The 12,863-nt window shown below is 39.1% G+C and overlaps 1 protein-coding gene across 8 annotated transcripts in view; it reads right to left on the reverse strand.

Moving 5' to 3' along the window:
* Window positions 1–8,088: 8,088 nt before the first annotated feature.
* Window positions 8,089–12,863, reverse strand: part of LOC137370106 (TPR and ankyrin repeat-containing protein 1-like) — a 113,229-nt gene continuing 108,454 nt past the window's right edge. For all 8 annotated transcript variants that reach the window (XM_068032264.1, XM_068032261.1, XM_068032263.1 and 5 more), the window contains 2 exons: window positions 11,782–11,877; window positions 8,089–10,106 (listed from right to left, as the gene is read on the reverse strand). In XM_068032264.1, the coding sequence (XP_067888365.1) occupies window positions 9,985–10,106; window positions 11,782–11,877 (218 nt within the window). In that variant the 3' untranslated portion in view covers window positions 8,089–9,984. The remainder of the gene's footprint in view (window positions 10,107–11,781; window positions 11,878–12,863) is intronic.

Consider the following 12,863-nt stretch of genomic DNA (forward strand, 5'->3'; position numbering starts at 1 on the left):
TATTATAATAGAGTGAAATGAAGTAGGGTGGAAGGAGGCTTGTGTGGAACATAAACGCCTGCATTGACCAGTTGGGCCAAATGGCCTGATTCTGTACTGCAAAGTTCCACGTAAATTATGAGAGCAGACTACAAGTACAGAAGATTAAGAGGGGAATCTAATCATGTATAAAATCATAGGATTTGATAAGGTAGATAAAAAGAAACAAGAAGGAAAAGAAACAAGAGGGCATAATCTTACAGTTAGACTCAGACCTTTCCGAAGTGAAATCAGGAAGCACTTCTTACAAAAGGTAGTAGAAATCCAGAACTCTCCCCGCAAGAGAAATAGACATGGTGCTGGGTTAACCAAAGCTTTCAAGACTGAGATTGATAGATTTTTGCTAGGTCAGGATATCAAGGGATATGAAGCAAGGGCTGGCAAATGGAGGTGTCACACACATGAGTCACAATCAAACTGAATGCCAGTACACCCTCCTGGAAAAAATTTTTTTTCCTATAAAAGGCACTATACAAAGGCAAGGGTCAACAAATGTGAGCAAATTACAGTTTATTTCAATATCCATGTCATTTAATTATATTGGAAACAATAGGGGTCCAAGCACTGGTTCTTATGGGAGTCCACCCAACTCTCCTCTTTCTCGCCCCTCCCCCCCATCTGAGAGTAAACGTTTCTTGGACTTTGTTTCATTTCAAAAAAACTTTCTTATCCAATACAATGTTCTACTCTGGCTTCCTGAGGTGTATAGTTTAACTGGAAGTTTTTCATGTGGAACATTGTCATAAGCTTCCTGAAACTACTTCTAGATGATGTCGAGTAACACGCTCAATTTAATCTGTAACATCCTTAAGGAGTCAACCAAGTTTGTCAGAGATTCTAAGTTTGTGAGACAGGTTCCTGCCCTGTCTAAATCCATGAAGGTAGTTTCTTATTGATTTTTGCTGTACAGTTATTCCAGCCTGCTGTTGACAATGGCTTGATGGGTCTGTATTTGCCTGGGTTCGTCTGACATGGTGAATTCTACCACCTTTTCAGTGCCTCTTTTAATGGCCCAGGATTTATGGCAACTGGCCTAGAGGATTTGTTAAGTTTTAAATTCCCCTAAAAGCATTACATAATCTATGCCACATTGACTTCTTACTCCATCAGATACTAATATACTATAATAAAAGCAAAATACTGCAGATGCTGGAAATCTGAAATAAAAACAAGAAATGCTGGAAATACTCAGCAGGCCTGGCAGCATCTGCGGAGAGAGAAGCAGAGTTAATGCTTCAGGTCAGTGACCCTTCATCAGAACTATACTATGGATGCTAGTAACAAGTTGTTCTATCCTCCACAGTCATGACTTCCAGAAAATACACCTTTAACATTTCAACTATTGCCTTATTCTTTAATTTCACTGTCACTTTTCAATTGTACCTTTTTCTCCAACTACTCCTTTAAGGCTATATTACTGGGAGATTAACATCCTGAGTTATTCTCATCTGTCATCTCATTCTCATTCTGAATTTTTCTCATAGTGTCAGCTGTGGCTCAGTTGGTAACACTCTTGTAGATTTAAAAGATCCCATGGCACTATTTTGAAGAGCAGGGGAGTTATTGCTGTTGTCCCTGGCCAATATTTGTCTCTCAATCAACATCACAAAAAATAAATTATCTGGTCATTTATCCACAGTGCTGTTGTGGGAGCTTGCTTGGGTTCTTGCCCTCATTTTTTCACTGTGGGTGCTGCAGTTGGTTTATCTTTTTATTCCCATTTTAACTGATCTATTCACCCATTTTTGGAGACTACTTTTTTCTCACATATTTCTGGAGTATGTATTTATTCTGTATACTCTATATTATATCTTTCAATGTAGTCATTTCTCCTCATCACACTATTTGTTAGCCATTTTTCCCAGTTAATTTATTAGTTCTTCCATCCATTCCTTTGAAATTTCCCATTTTAAAAATCCTTATCCTTACTGATTGCCTTTGTATGCTTTACTCTTCTCACAACGTAAAAACTGAGGGAAAACAACAGAGCAAAATGGTGGAAACACTCAGCAGGTCAGAGAGCATCTGTGGAAAGAGGAAGGTAGGGTTAATGTTTCAGGCCAATGGTCTTTTTATTAGAACTGGAAGGTATTACAGATGAACAGCTAGTAAGGAGGAACAGAGCCAGAGAAATGGAGAGTTCTGTCATTAGGACATGATTATATAAGACAAAAGGTCATGACAATAAATAAAATTCATTGTCAGTTTTATTCTGCCAGGATGGGGATGCATTGTAGAAATCCCTTAGTGATAATTCTGTCCATACACAATCATCTCCTCACCTAGAACATCAACTCACATTCCTTATTTCAAATTCACCTTCTCTACAACCATGACTATCACTGCAGTACATCACAAATGCTTGAATTTTGAAAACATTCTAATTTTGCTGGTGAAGACGAGGATAAGAATAACGAAGGAGAACATAAATCTATGGAAAATGAACCCACAGAGGGGCCAGTATTGCACTTGGTGTTACTGTGCTTGGCTTGGAAGTGGTCTCAAAATAAGGGTCTATCGCTCGGTACCCGAAGCCTGTTTTCGATGGCAGGCCTCTTTTAACACGCAAGTCAAGGTCCCAGGTTGGAACAGGACAGAGCGTGTGCCATGCAGGCTCCGATCAGTTCCATGGACATTACAGCCACGTGACGAGCAAATGCAAGTACTCCGCCAACCCACTTATCTTGCTGTCAGCCTTTGTGGTCCAATGTTGCCCAGCCTTAATCAGGTGAGCAGCATTAAGACACCAGATTGGCACCCAGAAACAAGCCAACTCAATAAAAACAAGGCCTGCCTCAGAGCTGTCTCATTGCCATGAGTACTGATGGCTACCTGGTGTATCAGTTGGTCATTCAAATTGACCCCCCGAGATTAAAATACGTTAATCCACTGCACCACTCAAACCAGTCCCCTCCGTTCTTTCCCTTGTCAGAAAGGGTATTAGGAATGTAACCCATTTGGTCCCAGGGTCTGTTCTGTCATTCACATAGCTGATGTGCAAAACTCCATATACACACCCTGGCTTTGTATCCCTTAATACCCTTTACTAACAAAAATCTATAAATCCCACTTTTGAAATGTTCAAATGACTCCTAGCCTCAACAGCTTTAGGCAGAAGAATATTCCAGATTTTCACTACCCCATGTTTGAAGATGTTCGCTTTAGCACCACCCCTGCATGGCCTAGCTCTCATTTTAGGGTTATTCTCCCTTGTTCTGAAATCCCCCACCAGTGGAAATAGTTTCGCTCTACACTATTAACTCATTTAATCATTATAAACACTTAAAATTAGATAAGCCCTTAATCTTCTATATTCAAGGAAATACAAGCCTAGTCTATGCAACCAGTCCTCATAACTTAACTCTATTAACCCTGGTATCATTTTGGTGACTCTGTGCTGCACCCACTCCAAGGCCAATATATCCATCCTGAGGTGGGGTGCTCAGAACTGAATGCAGTACTCCAAATGAGGTCTCATCAGAGCTTTACATAACTGTAACAAATCTTGCACCCCTAGGCGTTCCAGCTCCCTTGAGATAAAGAGCAACATTCTTTTAGCCTTTTAAATTTTTTTTGTTCATGTCTGCTAGCTTTTAGTGATTTCTGGACTTAGACTCCTAAATCTTTCAACTCATCCAGTTTCTAGCTTCTCGCCATTTAGAAAGTACTCTATCTTTCTTGGGTCCAAAGTGGATGACCTCAAGCTTTCCCACACTCATCTGCCAGTTTTGCCCATTTACTTAATCTAGCGTTCTTTTCCAACTTTCTGCTTTCAGTTACACTATTTACTGTGCCACCTAACTTAGTGTCGTCAACAAATGCTGTCTGTACCTCCAGCCAAGTCATTTATATAGTGAAAAGCTGTGACCCGTGGGGGAACACCACTAGCCACAACTGCCAATTAGAGTACATACCCATCATCCCTACTCTCTGCCTCCTAACCAATTCTTTATTTTCTAATTTACTCATGGGTTGTGGGCGTCGTGGGCTAGGCCAGCATTTATTGCCCATCCCGATTTGTCCTTGAGAAGTTGCTTGGTAGGCCATTTCAGAGGGCATTTTTAAGAGTCAACCACATTGCTATTAGTCTGGAGTCACCTGTAGGCCAGACCAGGTAAGGACAGCAGATTTCCTTCCTTAAAGGACATCCTTAAACCATCGACCATGGTTTCATGATCACCATTAGACTAGCTTTTTAATTCTAGATTTATTAATTGAATTCAAATTTAACTAGCTGCCGTGGTGGGTTTTGAACCCATGACCCCAGAGCATTAGCCTGGACTTCCGGAATTATTAATCCAGTGACATTATCACTATACCATTGCCTCCCCAACAGCCCAACAATCCAAGCCAATAGATTGCCTCCAATTCCATGCACTTTCATTTTTACTAACAGTCTCTTAGGTGGAATGTTGCAGAATGCCTTCTGAAAATCCATATAAATAACCTCCCATATACACTCACTTACATACCAAGTTAACTACCTCCTCAAAAGATTCAGCTAGGTTTGTTAGACATGAGTTACCCTTCACAAATCTATGCTGGCTCTCTGATCAGCTCATATTTGTCTAAGTGCTCAGTCACTCTGTCCCTTTTGCAAGAACAAGGATTGAAACCCAGTGCACATACTCAGCAGGTTGAGGGCAAGTGCCATTGTAAAACTATGTTCACAATCGTGTACCCTGAACAACTCCAACAGTTTAAATCCACTTTACTTCAAGACATTTGTCCATTTTTAACATGTTGTACCAGGTCAGAGACTGGGAATTCTGCAGCACGCGACTCACCTCCTGACTCCTCAAAGCCTTTCTGGCTCCTGTAAGGGACAAGAAAGGTGTGAGATGAACTAATCTCCACTTGTCTGGATGAGTGTAGCTCCAACACTTAAGAAGCTCAACACCACCCAGGACAAAGCAGCACGCTTGATCAGCACCCCATCCACCATCTTAAACATTCACTTCCTCCACCAGTGCATCATGTCTGCAGTGTGAACCTTCTACAAGATGCACTACTGCAAATCCTGAAGGCTTCTTTGACACCATCTCCCAAGCCAGTAACCTTTAGAACCTCGAAGAACGAGGGCAGCAGATGCAAGTTCCCCTCCAAGTTATACACCATCCTGACTTGGAAACAGATCGCTTTTCCTTCATTGTCAGAGTCAAAATCCTGGACCTTCCTCCCTGTCAGCACTGTGAGATGACCTACACTACATGGACCACAGTGGTTCAAGAAGGGAGCTAGGATGGACCATGAATGCTGACCTTGTCAGCAACGCCAACATGCCATGAATGAACAAATAAATCCTTATTCAATTGCTTTATGGTGATTCTAAAATGATGCTTGTGGTATTGAGCCTGGTGAAGCAAGGAGTTCTGAGTGATTGGAACAAACTGTTGCTCATTTTGTGGGAGACTTGGTGCAGCAAAGGACATTTTAGAAATTCTCAGAAGTACCAGTATTTCACGTCGGCGGTTCTTACTGGCCGCCACGTAGAGATCACTAATATCTTGTGGTATCAGAGCTCCTTTTACAGGGTTGGGGAACAACCAATATTGCAGAACAAGTAGTGTTTAGTTTTTGTATTTCTTTACAGTGGGTTTGAGACCCACATGTCCGTAGCTGATATCAGAATGTGTTAACCAATTAATATGAATTTGCAACATTTTAGCAATTTCTTCACCTTTCAAAATAAGTCAACAAATACTGCACCAGATCGACTGCAGTTAGACTACCATTTTTATGTCGATGCAAAGTGATCTGAATGTACGTCAATGCAAGAGCCCACCTAGGTGCCCATCACACAACAGTTTGAGTTCCCAAAGAGTGCAGTATAAATCCAAAAATACACCCACAAAATCTGGTTAGGGAACTGTATCAAATGTTATAAATGCAACTAGACTGAGATGATATAATTAATAATATGTCTGAAGGTTTTAAAACAGTAGTGAAAGATTGTTTTCGCGAGTTAAACATTTAGAATTATTACAAGAGGAACAATAGGTGGCAGCTAGAAAAAACTCTTTCATGCAGAGAGTTATTAGGTCAAGTGGATATTGAGGCAGAGATTAAACCAAATGAGAATTGGCTGAGTATTTGAAAAGGAACGTGAATTTAGATAGCACCTTTCACATCCACAAGATGCCCCAAATGTTTTACAACCAATAAAGTACTTTTGAAACTTCGTCAGTTGTCATGTGAGCTGTACTCTGTGATGAATGGTCACCTGCTGACCCCTCAAGCTTTCACCACCATTTACAGTGTTCAAATCAAGGCTGTGATGGGATACTCATCACTTGTCTGGGCAGGTGCATCACAAACACCACACAAGAATCTCAACAGCATCCAGGACAAAGCAGTTTGCTTGAGGGGCAACATAGCCACTGGATTCAGTATTCATCTCGTCAGTCTCTGACACACTGGTTGTAGTGTGTATTATCTACAGGATGCACTGCAGCAACTCGGTTATTCAAAAGCAATTCTCTGTTTTCTGACTTTTTAAAATTCTTTTATGGGATGTGGACATCACTTGCAAGACTAGCATTTGTTGCCCATCCCTAATTGCCCTGGACAACTGATTGGCTTGGTAGGCCATTTCAGAGAGCATTTTTAAGAGTCAACCCCATTGCTCTGGTTCTGGAGTCACATGCAAGTCAGGTCAGGTAAAAGCAGCAGATTTCCTTCCCTAAACAACAGTAGTGAACCTGATGGGTTTTTAAAGAAAAACAGCCAATTTGTGTGCAAGATTACACAAGCAACAAATGAGAAACATCAGTTGATCTGTATCTTGTCATGTTGGTTGATGGCTGAATGTTGGCCAGGTCACAGGGGGAACTTGCTCTTGTCTAAGTGCTGCCATGGGATGTCACTCAAAATGGGCAGACAGCACCATGGTTTAACATCCCATCTGAAAGAGGGCACCTCCAACAACACAGCACTCCCAGCTGATGTGTCTTGCCTAGATTATGTGCTCAAAGTCTCTGGAGTGTCACTTGAATCCACAACCTTCTGACTCAGAAATGAAACAAGGCTGATTCTTAAATGAAACAGGGGATGGCTCCAACGGTCTCTCCTTCAGTGCTGTAATTGGTGCCAATGTTGCCAGGTCTGGTGTGGATGTGTTGAATCCTAGAGGTGGAAATAATAAGATTCTAGCACTTTGCTTTTTACCATTGGGAAAGTATTTCTGCAGGACTTTTCCACAAGAGAGTAAATGGGTTGAGTAGAGTCCACAACTGTTTAGATTGTACTTGTTGAAGGAATGAGCTTGATTGGACAAAAAACCCTCAAAATGGCAACAAATAAAATATAAATTAATCCTGTGAACTTTTTCTTGGAACCAATCTGTGAAGGAGACCGTTCAAGCCCTTGTGCTCTTCCAGAGGAACTCCGTTCCATTTCGCTGCTTGCTTAACTATCAGCTTGGCTCAGTAGTATTACTCTTGCCTCTGAGTCAGGAGGTTATGTGCTCATGCCACACTTTGGGAGAAGCACATAATCTGGAAGTGAGAAAATACTGACTGCCACTCACTGGCCTATAAAAGAACACAAAAAGAAACCTAAATGACATTAAAACCTTTGGAAAAATAAAACAGAACCATAAAAACAAGATTGTCAGTTTTAGTTTTAGAGATACAGCACTGAAACAGGCCCTTTGGCCCACCGAGTCTGTGCCGACCATTAACCACCCATTTATACTAATCCTACACTAATTCCATATTCCTACCACATCCCCACCTGTCCCTATATTCCCCTAGCACCTACCTATACTAGGTTCAATTTATAATGGCCAATTAACCTATCAACCAGCAAGTCTTTGGCATGTGGGAGGAAACCGGAGCACCCGGAGGAAACCCACGCAGACACAGGGAGAACTTGCAAACTCCACACAGGCAGTACCCAGAATTGAACCCGGGTCGCTGGAGCTGTGAGGCTGCGGTGCTAGCCACTGTGCCGTCTACTGGCTTTAAAGTCTATCGTTTGGTTGGGCCCCTTCCTGATGGTTTTTCATTATTCTTTAACAGATTAAGCAATCAATAACACGAGATAATACACACTGGCAAATGATTTACTTCAGTATACATTTTAAAGACCAAAAACACAGGAATCCTTAGAACGATTATTACAAACTTGATGTCAAAAAAGGCATCTCAGTAAAAAATAAAGGTTTAGAATGTTCTCCTTTAGTACTCTTCAAAATGACATGTTGAGAAAAACTAAAGCTTTAGACAGCTGGTAAAACATTATTAAACACTCAATTTTATAGAAAAAAATCAATTGGTAAAATATAAAATATACTTATTTGAGCCTAAATACACAACTCAGTTAGCAATTTATTTGCTCATTTCCTTGTCTTTAAAATCAAGACTTTTTCAAGAACAAAGGGAATTTCACATGTGCAGACTTGTTTTAATCTTGAAAGGGAAGCTTTTTGCAGAGCAAGCAACGCTACCCTGACATTGATTCAAATACTCATTTTGAATTTGTTGAACAGGTAAAGGACTATTCAGTTCGGTAATCGCTCATTTCAAACGATGTAAACTGAAAAGATGCGTGCGCAAAAAACTGATTTGCATCTGCTGGCTTGACAGTTTCTCATTTCAATAATAGATAAAAATGGCTAAAAAAACTAAAATGTTAAACCATTGTAAATAGAAATTTCACAACTTGCAGACATCCACAAAAAGTTTCAAACATTCAACAAAAGTCATTATTTGGAAGGGTTTTGATATCTTCTTCAAGCAATTTGACTAACTGGTCCACTCAATTCAAAACAGCATCATTGAAATTATCTGTTAATTCAAGTTCAAATCCTGCAAAGCAAATCGCCGCATGTTGGCTATTTGATTGCTTAATTCAAACTACTGGGCAAGACAGATTATTTTCTCTTGATCAAAACATAATTTTGTATTAACAGGAGTAGACTGCACATGCTTTTTCTACATTTTGTTTGTTAAGAGAATGAGCTTAATTCAATATTTAGTAAACAATTTGGTCCAAAGTAATCATGTATCTGCAAGATCTATTTCCAAGCAAACACCATTAAATCTTAAATGATTTAACTTCATTAAGAATAAAGGTAAACTAAATGCACATAGGTAAATTAAATATTACAATCAACATACAATGCTTTCGGTACGTTTACCAACAAGTCAATGTAAAATTTCATATTCAACAGCCTCTTGTAAACTGAGATGCAATAATCATGATAAATAAAAATGTTTCAAACAATGTGGAAACTGCCACTAGGAGGGACTGGCATTTACTGGTATGACACGTGAGCATTTGAGGAGAGGTCAGTACCCTAATTTTAAAAAAAATCAAAAGTTAAAAATGACCTTTTGGTTATGTCAATGAGATCATTTTGTTTAAAAGTATGCATGTATGGTCTCATCGACAGGACTGGGTATGAGGTGCAATGGCACAGGTCTTACAGCCCATCAGCCCCATGAATACCAACCAGCAAATTTCCCTCCTTTCAAAACTCAGATACAAAACAAAGATGAGAAAGAATATATTGATATGAATAAATCTATTGCATTTTGATTGTTTTTTTAAAAGGAGCATCAATAGTACACATCTTTCCAATGCCAAGGACAAGACTATTACCAAATGATAGAAAAAAAACAATTTGCTGCAAAAAGAAATGGAAAAATAAACATACCATCATGAAAAAGGAACACTGTACCATGTTGTCAGTATTCTAAACAGTTAAGAAAGCCTGGCCTTTATGAAGGGCTCATCCGTGCATAAATTGAGTTGGTAAAAAGTCGATAAACAATGAGACCCAACAATTATCCAAGTATATAACTACCAGCAAATGCAGAATGATGTGTTTACATTCAATCAGCAGGATCAAAGAGATACAACTGATATATAAAAGTTGTGGACAGGAAAATTCTGATCTCCTATGCACCCCACCCCCCACTGTACAAGTTTGGTTCTGAGCTAGCGCTTTTTCTTTTTTCTCTGGTACTTCTTTTTCCTCTTGGAGCATAATTCATCGAAGTTTTCTTGCCCATCTTCCAGGCCTTCTTCAAAATCGGCTGTGCTCTGGTTAACTTCAACACCTAACAAAATATTATTGTGCATATAAGAGAAATGTAATGCAAACAACACATCAGTAGTGATGCACATAGTCAAACATGCATATTGGGCACAGAGGCACTCCAACTGGAGACACTGGGCAAAGGCATTGCAATGACATTTCTTCTGAAGGCAATTGACATTCCAGGTAGTTCCAAAATGAAATTACGAACATATCCGTCTGTAGCAATTTGTAATTAGAGATGGATGATCATGATACAGCTTCCAATTAAATCATGAATTCATGAACAATATGTAGGGTATTAGCCAGGTGATATTGCACTTTGAAACATTGTCACCAAATGAAAGTGCAGCAGTAGTACAATATTCTCAGCATAGGATTACACTGGATGGGAATCTAGCGGAACCAAATAATTGTGGACACTGCACATGTCTCTTTGCCCATTGTTTTCTGTTGCTGTGACTTAGACTACTTATGCAAAGTGTCTTATAAAGGCAGGTTCACACTATCACATCTGTTAAGATATCCCAACGTCCATCACAGCCAATGAAATATGTTTGAAATGCATGTACTATTGTTACTTAGGTAAAGGTGATAGCGAGTTTGCACATAGCAAATTCCCACAAATAATTATTTCATCAAAAACTGGTCTTTTCCAAATACTGATTGCCACAAGTACTGGTTAGAGATTTTTAATAATGGTAAGGAAAACTGTGAATCAGAGTGACTCAAGTCTGCTAATCAAATACTGTTAGTGATTTTTCTTTACGTTATTGTAATGTTAGCTTTTAGTCTTTGTTATGCAAGGAGGCATGATTCAAAGTTAATGTACTGACCACTGAACATTTGAACTGAGATTAATTCTGTGGCTGGTTGGTTTCAATATGAAGTTATCACCAACTTAATAAGGAAACTAATTAAAGACATGCCATTGAATACTGGTTCCTAAGTTGCAGGGAGATTATGTAACAAACAATGGGTGCAAAGGCAGCATCTGGGTAAATATTTTACCTTTCTAATAGGGCTTTCTGTAGGAGAGAATTAGCTGATTCCAAACTGTACAGAATCAAAGATACACTTATAATTAAAGGTGGAATAGCAATTATAATAATAATTTTGCTCATTACATAAGATCAGTAAGAGAGTTATACTGATCTCCTTAGCCCAATGGAAAAGGAGACTGTTAGTAAAGAAACCAGCTTATCAACTGAAGTTATTGATAAGACCAATTAGATTCTCCTTATTGGAAATTGTATTTTTATTTTTGGTATAATGATGGAATGCAGAAACATGCAGGTAGTTGGGGTGACAGAAATGTATAAAAAGTAGCAGACTGGAATGAGTATTTGAATTTAAAAGAGTTTGATCAGTCGAAATACTGAGATCAGAACTGTAGCACATTTCAGTTTCCAACCATCAGGTGTGGTTGTATCTTTTAAGTGTGTGTTTAAGTACTATTGCATGTACTGTATGCGTAATAAATTGATGAATGTTTAACCTCGCCATTTCAAGAACCTTATTGATTCTGAGGAATATGTAGAACATCTAATCATAATAAAAACAATCCTTAAAGATAATCATTTTGTAAGAAACATATTTTACAATGGTCATTGTATAGGAATGGGCCATATCACATTAATGTGCTGAGTTAAAGTTACTTATCATGTGATTCACTATTGCTACTTATTTAAACATACCATCATCAGTCAGGCACAAAGATTGCTTCTGCCACACGTCAGCGCCATTTACAATTTCCTGAAGTGCGTCAATTTTCTGAGACAATATTTCCTCACCTAAGGGATATGTATAAAGACAGTTTGGTTATATAGATATCCCTATATCTAGTACTAAATTTATATTATTCTGGCTGAATTAAAAGAACCAACTAAAAGATTTTTAAGTTTTTCCTCCCCCATTGCCATGCACCTATCCCAGCTCAGAGGAATGGGGAAAGCTGCTCTCACACCTGTCCAATACTACTCTAAAGCTGCTAGGCTCTCAGTTGCTCTCCTTCCCTGCAGAAAGGTATCTAACCTGCACTTTCCCAATTATGATAAAACTGAAATAGAGGACTTAACAAAATACTACTCTGTTGTGCAGTACATGGCCGCTCTTAGCTAGCCATATGCCACTATTATGGGGAAGAGTAGAATATTTCATATGCTGATTGACTCCAAACTGGATTCACAATTGGGCTGACCTTTAAACTAATCCACAGCAATTCCAAGCTGAACTTGGTTATATAAAGTTTTGGTGAGTCTTCATTTGAAGACCTGTGTACCTTTTGGTTCCCTTCTACACCTCCACCTCAAGAAGCACATGATCGTACAGAGACAACTAAGATTGAGCAATGCTACTTTGGGTTTGGATTTTCTGGAAAGTATACTTAGAGGGGACCCAACTCCGGTGTTTGAAATGATTAAGGATATTAATAATATACAAGCAACAGGATTGTTTGAGATGATGTGCCTGGTGGAAGTCGAGGCCATCCATTTAAATAAATAAAGCAGGGAATGAAGTTTTATCTTCCCAGAGTTTGATGGCTCCAGAGGTGGGACTGAGGATTGATTACTTGCAGTCCTTCCAGAAAAAGTTAAACTGATTTTTGGACATTTAATCATAGAATGATACAACACAGGAGGAAAGAATTTGGTCCATTATGCTTGCGCCGGCTCTCTGAAAGAGTTACCAATTAGTCCCACTCCAGAGCTCTTTCTCCATAACTAGGACCCGACTAAATTCATGGTCAAATTTTACAAATTTCAGAGTCATGACATTT

The sequence above is a fragment of the Heterodontus francisci genome, chromosome 5 (genome assembly GCF_036365525.1).
Source record: "Heterodontus francisci isolate sHetFra1 chromosome 5, sHetFra1.hap1, whole genome shotgun sequence".
In the NCBI taxonomy this organism is placed as follows: domain Eukaryota; kingdom Metazoa; phylum Chordata; class Chondrichthyes; order Heterodontiformes; family Heterodontidae; genus Heterodontus; species Heterodontus francisci.